At 39.8% G+C, this 15210-nt stretch overlaps 2 protein-coding genes across 2 annotated transcripts in view; one reads left to right on the top strand and one right to left on the bottom strand.

The window, feature by feature from the left end:
- Positions 1 to 10306, top strand: part of MBP (myelin basic protein) — an 81146-nt gene extending 70840 nt beyond the window's left edge. Inside the window, exons 4-8 of the mRNA XM_065753110.1 lie at positions 5500 to 5604; positions 6194 to 6229; positions 6608 to 6640; positions 7605 to 7730; positions 8538 to 10306. Coding sequence (XP_065609182.1) covers positions 5500 to 5604; positions 6194 to 6229; positions 6608 to 6640; positions 7605 to 7730; positions 8538 to 8594 — 357 coding nt within the window. The 3' untranslated portion in view covers positions 8595 to 10306. The remainder of the gene's footprint in view (positions 1 to 5499; positions 5605 to 6193; positions 6230 to 6607; positions 6641 to 7604; positions 7731 to 8537) is intronic.
- Positions 10307 to 11240: 934 nt separating this feature from the next.
- Positions 11241 to 15210, bottom strand: part of ZNF236 (zinc finger protein 236) — a 68838-nt gene continuing 64868 nt past the window's right edge. Inside the window, 2 exon segments of the mRNA XM_065753116.1 lie at positions 11241 to 13001; positions 13480 to 13656. Coding sequence (XP_065609188.1) covers positions 12874 to 13001; positions 13480 to 13656 — 305 coding nt within the window. The 3' untranslated portion in view covers positions 11241 to 12873.

Below are 15210 nucleotides of genomic sequence, written 5' to 3'. Positions count from 1 at the left end.
GAATACACTTAGTATTTATGTAGTTCAGTTTTCCAAATAATTACCATCTTTTATTGCCTTTGCTTCTTGACTATATGCAAATACTAGGCGTTGGGCCTCTTCAATCTTTTCATGTTTTTCTACTTTCTTGCTAATATCCATGACCACAATGTTACATTCTTTTGATGTAGCAGCTCTTCCACACCTTGCCTGAACACGTAGGCTGTCAGCAATACTCAGTGATAAACATCTTATCTGTGATGCCAGCCATGTTGTGGCCATGCGCATGTAAGTCCTTGTGGCTAAGAGGTTTGTTGGTGGCAGAAGCAACTTGGAACCTTCCCTGAGAATCCCTATCCACAACCTCTTCTGTTGGAGTGACCCTTCTCAAAGAAGACCTGACGCTGGGTTTCTATGGGGTTAGTTTCCATAAGGTTCCACTCACAATGCCTGAATGATACCACCCTGATAAAAGCAGCAGATACTATACCCGAGCAGATGAAGACCCTCCCCATAATGTAAAGCATTGGAATAAAATGACTAATGCTAAGCAGAAAAATGCCACAGAAAAGTGAAGTGGAAAGAAGTTAACGTGAGGAAAAGCCCAGAGGGTATGACAGCACCAATCTCACTCAAAGCTGCAATAAAACAGGTCAAAGCACTGTCAAGATTCTTCATTTTTCCCCAGTAATTCTTTACTGTCACCTACTAATTTGTGAACCACGATCAAGGCATTAAGGAGTAAAAAGAGGGTTTTGAAGAGGCATGGTTCTGGATTATCAGTACTCACTTACCTCTCCTGATGGAGTGTTCTCCATTCCTTCCTTCTTTCCCCCAGCGTGTTTTGTTCTCATCTTGGCTGTGATTCCTCCTCTTTCTGTTCACTACCTGTTTCAAGGCAAAAGAGCGCATTCCGGAGCTCAAGTAACACCATGAGAGGTTCAGGTTGGGTATTAGGAAAATCTTCTCAGAAAGAGCTGTGGGGCAGTGGCACAGGCTGCACAGGGAATGGTGGGGTCACTATCCCTGGAGGTGTTCAGGAACCATGCAGATGTGGCACTGACGGATGTGGTCAGTGGGCAATATTGGTGGTAGGTAAAAAGTTGGACTAGATGATCTTTGAGGTCTTTTCCAACCTTAATGATCCTATAATTCCACACAGGACTGGAACCCACAATCTCCAAGACTCTCAATCTTTCTTCCTACCAGTTTGCTCCGTTTCTTTGAGCAACTCATTTTGGTTCTGTCTTAAATTTCTGCGAGAGGTTTACGGTACCATTAAAAAGATATGTGGCTCATCCTTTCTGAAGTGATTAGAAAGGTTCTCTAAGTTAGCCTAACATTTATAAAACGTTTATAATGACACCTTTGGACCAGCATGAGGGGAACAGGTCTGCTTTTCCTTCATTTATCTCAACAGGTCAGTAAGTTGTGGACAGCCTGGAAGAAACATCGTCAGCCCTGGCGAGGAAACACTACATACAAAACACCTCTGAATTCTGAAATGAAACAAATTCCATATGAAAACATTTGTCCATCTTCCCATGACTGCTCTACTCAAACTATAAATTTCCTCTTGCGCAAAAGAAAAAAAGTGTATATAACCATTGAAAGGACACATCTCTCCATTCCCACTTGGAAGTCTGTTTTGAAGCACAGTGTTTAAAGGCCAATTTTATTATGCCAGCTCTGCTGCAAATTTCTTAATAGGGTTAAGCATCACTTCCTGCAGAGGAACAGTTTGGTTTATATGGCAATTTAATGTACTTGTTATATCTGTCATTTGAAATGTGCAGATTTTTACAATCCATGCACAGTGACTTCTGTGAAGATAACCCATAGAAGACCATGAAACCCACCGAATCCATGAGGAGTGTCCACTACTTTTCATTGTTACTCACATTAAAAATGCATATGAGGTTTTATTTTAAATCAGCTGTTTTCCAGTTTCATATGCATCTTGATTTTGCCAGGCAACAAAGTTACATATTAATCACCAAGAGCCTTTAGAGCTTATAATACACACTGTAAACTCTCCCTTAATGAATAAGAGTTGCAAGATCAAATATACCATGCTTACACCAAGCAACAGCATAGATGCACTTCATGGGATCTCGATGTCACTAAATGCAGCTATTGCTCAGCCACATTTTCATGCTCATCATTGTATCTGAAGGCAAAATCAAGTGGGACACAGAGTACTTAACTGTGATTGCTTTAAAGCAAACTGAATCTAATCTTCCAGATCCAACTGCTCTCAAGTTAGACAAACGCATCACAAAACACGATTATCAAACCCAGCATCCAAATGTTCGAAGCAAAGGGCTCCTACTCCATTTACCAAAAAATCCCAAGACCTCCTGCACAGTCAGACTGCAGGCAGAAACACCCCTCATCAAACACTAAGTGCCACAGAGAACACCAGGAGAACTGGTCAGATTTACTGTGTGAGAACAATGAAGAGCATTTACTTTGGGGCTCTTCACCACAATCAGAGAAGGGATACTCTCGCAGAAAAAGCCAAAGCGGAACGTGTGCTGAACTGCACGTAGATTCTTGTTAACTGTGTGAGTGAGATGGCAATTGGCACACACACTCTGACAGCTCTGTCAAGGTTTTCAATACAGACCATGCCAATAAATTTGAATAACTTGATGTGAAAACGCCCAGGGTGACACAGGGAATGGAATGCCTGCATACAGCTACTGTTAAAATACCTGCTGCTTTTCTTTGCACTGTATTGAGAGCTTCTGTTGTGCCTTAGTGGCAAACTCACATGATACACTGGCACAGGGAAATAACACAGCTTCACAGTATACTACAAGGGAGAGCTGCAAAGTGCTCCTATATTGAATCAGCCCCAAATCCAGAGTAACCAGGGGTATTTGACAGACATACATGTTTGTATTTACATTAATAACCTTTAAACTTAATTTCACAGTGAAGTTGCAAACTGTCTTTGTCATCACATCTCCCACAGACACTCTAAGCAGACACCCAGCACCAGCCAATATTGCCCATTAAGATTATTTAGATTGAAAGATCTTTCCCCCATGTTTTTGTGTTGTTTTTTGTTTGTTTGTTTGTTTGCTTGTTTTTTGGCATGTGTATTGCCAAGCTGGTTTAGCTGTCAAGCACAAAGTTAACAGAGAGTGGTGGAAAGATGAGCGTTCCTCTCTGTCCTGTCTGGTTTCTGCCATGAGTGACTGCTGTACAGTACAAACCATTCCACTGCCCCAGAAGTTGCACTGGCGCAGAGTTACTACAGTTTCAGTGTTTGTAAACACTGCCCAAGAGGCCTAAATCTCTTTCTACAGGAAAGAAGGGGACAGACTCCTTACCAAGGTCTGTGGCAATAGAACAAAAGGGAAATGGTTTCAAGCTCAGGGAGCAACAATTTAGGTTGGATATAAGGAAAAAGTATTTTACATTGAGGGTAGTTAGGCACTGAAACAGGTTGCCCAGTGGTGCAGTTTATAATCCAACCCTGGAGTCTTTCAAGGCGAGACTGGATAAGGCCCTGGGCAAACTGATCTAGCTGTGGTGTGCCTGCTCACTGCAGGCGAGTTGGACTAGATGGCCCTCAGAGGTCCCTTCCAACTCCAAGGATTCTATGATACTAAACTCAGGACTACTCTTTGCAAGTATGTTTCATAATCTACAGTGAAGATTGCTTTCTATTGGCAACACTCTAAGGGCTGAAAGTCAGGAATGTGCTTCAATTGCCTGAACACACACTAATTTTTAACACCTACAGGTATCGATTATTGCTCTTCTGAGGGAAGTGAGTTCTGTAGATCGTGAATGTATGCAATCACAGGAAAAAAAAATAATGGAGCTTTTCCTTCTCCCCTTTAGGACTCCAAAAATGGGAAGAACACACTACAGATGGAAGAGAGAGTCCAACACCTTATACATGACAGGGAAACATGTAATTTAGATTCAGAATACTGGAATATTCTGCCCACAGATAAAACTTCTGATCACATGAAAGAAAAGCCTATGAGTTATAACACTGGGGAACACTGTCTTAAAATCATACAGAACCATCCTTATCCTTAAAAATGGGTTCAGATTTGCTACTGCTGATGCTCTATGAAAGGGATCCATAAAAAGATTATTCCAAATCTTGGCACCGCAGATCCAAGAAAGTTTGTATTCACTGTATGGCAACACTTTTCAAGGAGCTGAATTATTAACTCAGGCTCTACTACATCATAGAACAGAATTATTCCCACCTTTTTGTGCCTGGTGGCAATCTGTGGCCTGTTAAAGAACTGCAGGTTACATCCACTCACTACACATTCTGTCAGGCTTCATGTAGATATAGGCAGCAACCTCCTGCTAAGACACTGTGATCTGCAACACTGCTGAAGTAACAAAACACAGAATAGGGTGCTTATCATAAATACATTTCAAAGTTTTCTTTAAATATAGACTTAAAAGGCAACATAGCAGAGGTAACTTATTCTGAGCACGTCTTGGTGCCTCACTGCCTCTCTCTTCCTCATTGCAACACTACTCATGAGCCAGGAGTCCCACCCAAGCAACAAGAATGAGTCCTTACCCTAGAAAGCTGAACCATGTTCTTGTGTGTGTGACAAAAGCAAAGTGTATTCTAAGTAATTGCTCGTACTGTTCCTTAGTCAAATGTTCATTCTGTCTGGAAGCGCTTATGTTCTCTCACCACAGATTTCTATTTCTGTTTAGAAGCCAATGAAATCTTGTAAGATTTGCCACTCTTATTTTCATTCCACACAGCTGGGACCTGATGTGCTGGGAGAGCAGCACTGTACCTCAACATTGGCAAGGACAGACAGACATTCATCATTTGGGTCAGTTATAAGTGCCGGTTCTTCTTTTAAACTTAGCCCTGCTGCTCCACGGAGAAATAGTTAGACAATTTTTTTTTGACATCATTTTCACTGCTGCAGCTGCATCTCAGAAGTTCTTGACACAATGTCATTATTTGTGTCCTTTTGTCCTCAGTGGGTAGACTTTTCTGCTTTGCTACAGGAACACCACTGAAAATAGAAATATCGTCAGTCTCATTTGATTCCTTCACTCTAAAACAGTTGCTCTTGCAGCTCATTGGTGCTACGCAGTCTCTCACAGTGAAGAAAATCAGATACAATCCATTCCTCCTCTCCTATGGAGGATGATGAAGCTTTTCTCAGGTTTTATCTCTAAAATTGTGTCCTGTGATGCAACCTCAAGGGACGCGAAAATTGTAATGTTTCTGCTATCAGAATTGTCCCAGATTTAGTTCCACGCTGGGCTGTAATGTTGTTAAAAAAAACAAGCACACCATCATATGCACAACATATGTATACATTTGATGCAATGGCGTATTGCCCATTGTGTCAAAAAATGGTTCCTTTGCAGCACTGATAACTTTCAGCCTCAAGCACTGCAGATTTCTGAGGTGCTCCCTTCTCCCTTCCCTCCAACGAAGTGAGCTCTTCCCAACAGCCGCCGGTCTCCTTCCTCCCTGATGACTGGACTCTGCTGTTGTTGCAGGATATACATGCAGCCAGGGTCAGCCACGTAGGCTCCATCCCCCAGAGGTCTCAGCACGGCCGACCTGGTGACGACAACCCTGTAGTGCACTTCTTCAAGAATATTGTAAGTTCCATCTCTTCTTGTTATGCACTACCACAGCTTTCCTTTGGAGCTTCCTATAATCAAATAACCCACAGTCATTACTCTTCGCTGATGAATTCTTCTGTGCCTTTCAGCTAACCATGCAATTCAGTGTAATTTTAGCCAGAAACAAGAACAATGCCAAAATGTTATGCCAAAGTGGGTGAACCCTCGGTCAGCACAGTCACATTTCAAGAGTAGTTGTAGTTAAGCAGCTTCATCATTTGCAAGGTTTGTGCTGCTGTCTTTGGCAACCAGTGTATTTGCTTAAAAAAGAGATTAAAAAATGTTCACGAGGCAAAAAAGAGAAAAATGAAATTAACAACTAACATGTATGTTCTAATAACTCCTGGAGACACTTGAAGTTTCCTAGAGACACTCAAGATTAGGCTGGATGGGGCTCTGAGCAGCTGATCGAGCAGTAGGCATACCTGCTCGTTGCCAGGGGGCTGCACTAAGTGACCTTAAGGAACCCTTCCAAGTCAAACCATTGTATGATCCTATGAACTTGTTTGAAGATTATCTCCATTTATTGCTGCTTTGGATTTATAACTTCTTTGTTGGTTTTTAGGTCTCACCCCGTACTCCTCCACCAATGCAAGCGAAGGTAAGAGCTGGCTGAGGATTAGGCAGTGCCCATGGCTCTTTGGGGGCTCATTCATAGCACTTCCAACTACCAGTCTATTTGTTTTCTTTCATCGTGCTAAATAGAAATCAGGAGTTGCCTTTGGGAACCGTTCTCACACTGATAAGCTCCCATGGCCTGTGACTAATGAACTATGGGCAGTGATGGAAGCTCTTGTGATTCTGACTGAGAACTTTGCCTTTTTCATTTTGTGGAATGGCTGTACACAGTCTGCTGTTTCCAACTGACGCTTCATCATCTGGCCAATTTGTCAATGTTTTTCACTGCATTTTCAACACCTTCTGACCCAACGTTCTGTAGTGACCATTCTGTCATTGTTTCTGTTTCTCCCATGTGCAGGGAAGAGGACTGTCCCTCACCAGATTCAGCTGGGTAGGTGATGAATATGCTTTCAGTAACAGCCATTTTATTTACCAGGCCAAAGCATACCTTGCTCCACTGCCTCAAGCTGCTGCAGCAACACAATAATTTTGTTCTGTCTCAAGTTTTGCTGTTTTGCTTTTCCTGTTCTCCTTTCCTCCCTCCTCCTACAGCACTTAAAGATGGCAATGGAGTCACTCACTCTTATCCAGCACACTGACAGCTTCGCAACAAAAGTTTCTTTTGCTTCAGCATGAAGGGAACAAAATCCACTGCATGACAAAACTCTCTTCCTTTAACCTCTTGGGACACTCACTGCTGCAGTTTTCTTCTCGTGGGAAGGACAAGGATGGGAAGGTGTGTGGTTGTCCAGGTGGGGACCCGTCCCCAGTAAGCCCTACACAACTAACTCCACCACCGATCCAAATATTTGGTCTCACCTTTCCTTGCCACCAACTCCAGTGAGAAGAGATCTGCCTAAGTAGTTACTAGGCGAGTTCTTCCTCTAGTTATCACAGCTAATTAAATCCTATTTCTCTGCTGCTGCAGGTTTGGTCCTGTAATGAGAGGAACACATATATTCTAAGCTAAAAAAAAAAAAGACTACAGCCTTCAAGCTGTCACACATTTCTTTCACTGCCAACAGAACACCAATTTGCTTCATGCATAGTCACCTCAGAAGTCATAAATTGAATTTTATTTTTTTTAAGTTTTGTCATGCAGGTTAACACTCTGAGCATCCAACTTCTGATTATTAGTTCTTCTTTTACAGATTGGTTGTTTCCCTCAGGTATCAACATACTGAGAAAAACCTCCTAACGTTTGCCTTCACCCCGGCTTAATCCTTAAAAGATTATTTATTCCAACTCCTTGAAGGTTCTCTATATTTCAGCACTGACAAAGGGAGGTAACCCCGTGAACATACACTAATGTGAATACGCTAATTCACAATGTACACCAAACTCTTTCTTTGCAGGGTGGCGAAGGACACAAGCCAGGATACGGAGGAAGTGGAAAATTCTATGAGCATAAATCTGCTCACAAGGGACATAAGGGATCCTATCACGAGGGCCAGGGCACTCTTTCCAAAATCTTTAAGCTGGTAAAGTACAATTGAACTTACTGTAAGTGCAAACAGTTGAGTCCAGGGAAAAGTTGAGTGCAGCCCAACCTCGCCGGGAGCTGCCGTCTTTGGAACAACCGTGTTTCCATAAAGCTTAGGAAGGAAGCAGGCATTCTCATAGAAATTCATCATATAAAATCACCTCATAAATAGGTAGACCATTTGGCAAGAGGTTATGCTTCAGGTAAATGGTTTCTTTAGTTTGCTTTTGACAAAAACAACAAAATACGGCCACTGAAAATGTGGAATATTTCCGTTTTACAAATGGAATCTTTAAAAAGATTGTTTGTTTTAAAAAGATTGGAAAAAAGATGTGTGAAAGAAAGCATTTGATGGGAAAAGATACTCAACCAAATCTCAAATTAAAATAAATAAAAGAAACGCCAAGCCTTCAGCTTGGATCCTCTTTGCTAAGTAACTGCCATAGGGCATTTCTCAAAGCTATGAACCGCTACAAATATAAACAAGACTGAGAACTACTAGCTTTTTTTTTTCCCTCTGGATGCACAAACAAACATGTTACTTTCACAAGGAAGGCCTGAATAAGAACACGCACGTACAACTAACTCATGCCTAGCTTCGTATGAGATATGAGAATAAATTAATCCAACATGAAAGTATATGAAAAGCAATTAACTCTTCTGCATAAAATAAGATTTTGCAACATACCAGAGGCCGCTGCAAAGTCACATGTAATGCTTTGTTGTGTTAGACTGATATTTTTCTGCACGTACTTAATGACCGAGTACCACGTGTGTAGGCCTAACTCCGTTCCTCCATCCCCAGGGAGGCTCCAGCTCCCGGCCTGGATCGCGGTCTGGCTCACCAGTTGCGAGGCGCTGAAGCTCTACACCGCCGTTCAAGGATCACACACTCTGCTTCATGACCTAACTGACTTAAAATTAATAACAACTGCAAGAATTACCTAGTTAGAGGCAGCCCATTACTTAGTGCCAATTAGGTTCTGCATGCAGTAGATGATACAAACTTCTATTGGCAATCCCTGACCAACAGTTGAATGAAAGGAACAGAGTAGCTTTACTAGATCTTCTCCTCATTTTATGTAGAGTAACAAGATGTCTGACTTTACTCATTCTCCCTGAAGAGGGTGCTCTAACCGTATGCTGGACTTCATTATTCCTCCCAAGCAGCTAATTTGATCTCCAGCCTTCTTGTTTCATTTTAATGAATGTCAGGATCACAAATAAAGAGTTAATGTCTTGGATACCGAGCACTGCTGTTAATGAGCTTTCCAAACACTGCTGTAAAAACAAACCAACATAAAATCCACCATGTGCAGAAGTTGTGAGGACTGTTTATCCAAACCCTTTTATTTTGATTTGGGACTTCGGTTTGGTTTCTGTTTTGTTTTAATCTTCCTTCTCTCACTCACAGAATAATTTATTTTCATAACAGGATTAGGCAGTCACAGAAAGGTTCACCAAACATTGCGAGTTCAAGGTATGTGAAACGTGGGAGGGGGCAGATGTTGCAGAATCAATACGATGCAGAGCAACGGCAACGAGGAAACGCTTTCCGCACCACAAATTGCTCGCCGCATCCAAACCAATAGAATTAAGAGCAGATGAGGGAGAGAAAGAGGATTTCAAATTTGAGTTAGACTAATGCTAAGAAACAAGGGATATTCCCAGCGCTGAAACATCAGATTGCACACGTGACCACTGGACGTCACTGTTGCTCCACACAAAGTCTGCTGCAATGGCATAAACTTTGCAGTAATTAAATATACACATGAATAAGTCTAATTTCTGAAAGAGAGCCCTTCAGTACTGGTGTCTCAGATAGTCCTGCACATCTCGTGAGAGAACTTCAAACCTCGCTCTCAGTACAGCAGCAGCGTTGTATTTGATTGGCTCTCCTCTTGCCTGAATAACACATGGATGCCTGTTAAGGGCAGTGCACCAAAGCAAACTCATAGTAAACTGCTGTGAACGTTTAACTGTTGTACCGTAGCTGCGTCATAGAAATGGATTATAACTGACATAGATTTAGATATTAACTGCTCACAGATAACTAAAACGAGAGTGTGGCAACGGTATGTCCAACCACACGTAGAGAAATACAAGGCTCTTCTGAATTGCACTGTTTTATTACTTAAACTCACCATTCCTTCAAGCTCTCCTCTAAGCGTCTGATTAATTACTTTCTTTTTTAGTTTTAGCCTGTGTTGTAGACTGAGGTTAATGCTTCCCAAGTTGAAACTGCATCTACACGTCCAGTAGAAGTTACCTACACACACGTTATGTTAATCCACATCTAAATCTACTGTAGGTTTATATTCAGTGTCCATTAATACAAAGCAAAGAAAGACGAGAGAAAATAGAGACTAAGGAAAACAAAGCCACCGAAATTATTAAGTATATACACACATTACATCCTCCTGTTACCCATGCTGTTCGCTATGTGTATTTTTCTATGGTAGCTTCATTCAGATGTTGGCAACGTAATAGTGGATTTAATTTGAAGACATATTGTTCTTATAGGAACAAAGCTTTTAAAATTTATCAAAATAAAGTAATCGATGTGTAATGAAACCTGGGCCAGTTTTGTCTTTTGTTAACATAGGTTGTGTACCAAAAACAAACATGCTTTCTTTTTTCCTCCTGCAGTTTATTATCAGGATACTTGAGAATGGATTCTTGAAGTTGACCAGCAAGGAGGTGGGGTGATGGGGAGGGAAGCAAACAAAATACCATGTTACAAAATAGGTCTTAGGAAGTCTGTTTAACTGACAGGAGTGCAAGCACTAAAAAAGTAGCAGTCCGTATTCAGGGGAAGTGTCAGGGGATTACACAGCTCACACTGTTTCTCACTTGCAGGATTTGGCAAACAAACACACACACCACACACACACACAGAGCTTTTAATCAGGACAAAACACTCGGAGAAGTGACCATTTTAAAACTGTATCCCTTCACACATGACATCTACTTTTAGTGCACATTCTCTTAATGATGGTCACCCACCACTCATCACTTGCTGGCAAAGCAATCACAGCCAGAGCAGACCAAACACCCCCCCCAGCTCTCAGCAATCACATTGCCTTTAGGAAGTATGGAACTGCATTTGGATGCGAGCAGCTATAAATCATCTTCTACCATCACCTGTGCAACAAATCACCTTCTGTCAGCTGCGCTGTGCACATAATAAACTATTCTCTGAAAGAGTAGCAAAATGGTTTTCTACATGTTACATACCATACAGCCCACCTGAACTGACTCAGGATGACATAGCTTTGAATTTTATGTTATTATGTATAAAGAGCGTGGGGGTCAGCTTTCAGAAATCAACTGTAAAAGATATCTTCCCTAAACAGCTGAAGCTCTAGCACTGCCTGTAAGGAAAGGCACTTCTGGGAGATCTCCACGTTTGCTCTTTAAATAACATAGAGGCGTGCTTCTGTTAAACTGTTTTTAGATTCCTAGAATCCAGGATGAAACACTCACTGAAAAAATACACAAAACGGGATTAGGAAAAGAGTAATATTATTTAACATGTTTTTGAATTAAATATTCCACATAACAAAAGTGTTATCTTCATGTCAACAACTCTATTACTTATATACATATGCCAAAAGAGTTAACAAAAGAGTTAAGAGATGCTCTATCGAAAACAGTCATTTCTTGCTTCAGCAATCTGAAATAACTAGATTGTATCATAGACAAAGTATAGACAGTATTTACAAAAGAGGGCTTTTTGGATCTGAGAGCAATCATCTTTCAGGAAGTGAATTAAAATTTCAGCTCTGTATTATAGTACAATGAAACCACCACTGACCTAGGAGTACTCGAGGCAAACCAAAAAGATGAACTTCCTGCAACCAGGATTAGTATTTACAAAATATACTGATCAGCCACACAGAGGCTCATATAGCTTTAAATATACATACATATATACACACAAGCACACATATATATCTATATATATATGTAACGTATAAATAAAATTCAGAAGAACAAGGTAAAAATAAGACAAGAGCTCGTCTTTGGAATGTCTAAACGATGACGACGTCTTTACTCCAGTGTTTCTTTGCTATGAATTACTTCAGTGGCACCTTTCAAAGCATTGCTTAGTCATCTAGGTAGTTTTGATGAAACAATGACTTAAACAACAAATAAAAGTAACATATTTCCAAAATCCACAAAGAAAACAGTGAGTAATTTGTAGCTTCGAAGTAACTGCTTATAGCACTGGGGAATTTTGTACAATATAGGTGACCTAGTGCACATCTCACTTTCTGACTGCTAATGTAAAACCGTATGTTGACTTCCCAAATTTAGCATATGGCTGTGCTTTCCACAGACACTGGGATATGTACCTGCTAATTTGATACAGCAAACATAAAAGAGGACTTCATTGTAACCCATCCTGGTAGTAATTACTGCCGAGTTTAAAACCTCTAGCATTTTTCATGAGGAAACAACCACCTGCCTCTGTGGTTGGAATGGAAACGAACACACTCCCTTCTCAAGAGCTTAACTCAAGAAAAGCCATACTTTCATGGCAATTTATTTCAACATAATCTGAAAACTCACTAACTTGAAACAAAAATACAGCCCTTTCCTGCACCTCATACAAGGAAAAAAAAAACCTATTTTTTTACTGCATGCATTTACACTTGTAACATTCTGTTTCCAAACTCAATTATTTCTTTAAATAGGTTTAAAAAAAAAGAAAAGAAAAAGCTAACAGCTTCATGGTTTTCCCATGAAGTTATTCTTCCCCTCCTTTAAAAATTCTACTCTGGTATGAAGTTCCAGTTCATTTTTCAAATAGATATACTGGCTGTGAATTAGAAGATGAAACTGTACACATTATTACCTGAGTTCATTCATTCACAGACAACTTAGCACAGATTAAGTGACGATTTCACAATATTTTTCAACAAGCTTAAAAAAAGACATTGATTCTTTTAGGTAATTTTTGCAAATAATTAAAAAAAATCCTATAATATATTATCTTACGGTTAATAATTCCAATGCTTGAAGCTTCAACTGTAAAATCCATCCTTTTCCTTATCTGAAAACTTGTTTAGAGAAACTAAAGTTCCAAAAAACAAACAAAAAAAAAACACCAAAGTCAGCTTTCAGACATCAAGGTGTCATCGAAAAACACTGCCTATATTCTGCCATTCATTTGAAGATTCTTGTACCACTTCTTCTAAATTCAGAGCACGACTAATATCTTCCCCTTCTTGTTCTTGATTATTAGCAGGTTCTTGAACAGGACCTACCAAAGCACAAGAAAAAAAAGAAAATGAGTAAGATTGAATGGGTAGCATAAGAAAAACGGAAATATCCTGAGAACTATTACTTAGGAACAAAAGAATCACATTTGGAAACCTATTACGCAAGCACGTCATGAGGAGGCATCATACAAACACCTCAGCCTCTACAGACACCATTTAAAAAAAAACATTTTGGAAAAAGATACCCACAAAAACCAATCTAATCGACTGTTCTCCTAGACTAGGCTTTTAACTTTCCATTTTAGCAATACAGGGCTCCACCATGACCACAGAGCCATAAGCAGTAACCCACATGTTTCAAAGTGTTATCTGAACACAATCCAACTATTAGCTCACCAGCTCTCATCTTCAGCTTATTGATGTCTAATTCTTCAGTGACTTTAGGGTAAGCATTTTGTGATTATACATGTAATCCATGCAGCTTTCTGCACTTGCCACTGCTGTCATTGTGCTACATACCAGTATAACCATGAGCCCGTTTCATATGAAGTTTCATATTGCTTTTCTGTGTAAATCCCATTGAACAGTAATCACATTTATAAGGCCTTTCTCCTGTGTGCTTCTTCATATGAACTTGAAGAGCACTCTTCTGGTTAAAAGCCTTTTCACATAGTGTACACTGAAACGGACGCTCCCCTAAAAGAGAAAAATGCATTTAATTAATGTTCACTTAAACATAAACAGTTCCAAATTCAATAAAACAAAGATGATCTAGAAATTAAGTAGACACAAACACAATTTGTTTCCTTCAGTCTCTCTCAAACAGTGCTGTGACTCCATATAATTGACAAAACATCTTAAATGAAACATCAGAATGTTGACATGAATCCTAAGGCATTGATACAGTTAAATTTCATATCTAAATTATATCAAAGCAAACTATTTGATGGAGACGTAAAAAATAAGTTTACCAGTATGACTTCTCTGTACTTGAGGAGACTGTCACCTTTTTACATCATTCACAAGTAGCAGAGATAAAGCAGTATTCTAAAATTAACAAAGCTGATGTCTGTAACAAACTAGAATGCTGAACGTGTTAAAATAATGCTGGTAATTCCGCATGGGACTCGCAGTATTAGTAACTTCTAAGCAGAACCTCCATAACATCATTACCCTAACACAGTTATTTCAACAACTATCCCAAATGAAACAAATTATCTCTTCTTTCATTACCCCTGTGCTCATCTCTTCATAGGTACTGCAGCTTCTCAGGCTAAGTCCAACTTCTCAGGCAATCAATAAAACACTAGTAAATGATTAAGTAAACTTGAAAGTATTAACTAACCAAAGCTATGGGTCAAACAGTAACAGAAAGAGCTCCTACTGTCGTGAGCACCAGCCAAACAACACCAGGAGCAGGAGAAAGGTCTCTGAGCACAAAGAAAGCTCCCTAAGACTTCCTAGGGACTCCTTAAGTCCCTAATAACTTCATTTTGTCTTGTCTTCATTCTTACCAATGAGTACAATTGCAGCAGAAAGTAATCAGAAGTTCCTTTACTCATAAATAAAGGATTTCTGTGTAAATTCATTCAATAATTCATTTCCTACCAGATAGACTCAAAAGATCTGTTCACCTGAATGGAAACACTGCAAGCAAAAGATCTAAGAACACCTTGAGCTGTCTCAGACTTGATCCAAACTCAACATTTCTAATAGAAATAAGACCTCTTGGCAAACTGAAATGCAAGAGTATTTCAGAAGAAACAGCAAGAGATCAGTATAGTGACTTCAGCTTTTTCTTCTTTCTCGTATCTTTACTATGAAACCAGTGGCAGAGCATAATATTCTTCCTGGGCTAGAATACTATCTCTCTCACTCTGGGAACATTTTTATCCCTGATTTCTGAACAGATGAAACTACTACTTCAGTTCAAAGCACTCTTGGAGAGATAGAAGACATCCTAATAGAAGTATACAGACCTAACAGAAGCATTTTTCTATTAGGATACCACTCCATGAGGACCTCAGATACTTATGTTACAGAGAAGCAAATAATACTCTGCTACTTATGTTAGGCAGAAAGAAGATAAACCTGGAGGCACACAAGCTGAAAAGGGAAGATTACTGTTCAGACTACAAACTAATTCACAGCTACTAAGTACAGGAATGCATTCTTACATCTTGAAAAAAAAAGCTTTTAAATATATTTCTGCTTTGAATTTTGAGGGAAAACTGGCCAGGTCTTCAATTT

Source organism: Cyrtonyx montezumae, unplaced genomic scaffold (genome assembly GCF_038088225.1).
Source record: "Cyrtonyx montezumae isolate F1298 unplaced genomic scaffold, pur_monq_1.0 scaffold_8, whole genome shotgun sequence".
NCBI classification, from domain to species: domain Eukaryota; kingdom Metazoa; phylum Chordata; class Aves; order Galliformes; family Odontophoridae; genus Cyrtonyx; species Cyrtonyx montezumae.
Note: the sequence above shows the minus strand (reverse complement) of the source record. Positions and strands in the feature narration are given on the sequence as shown.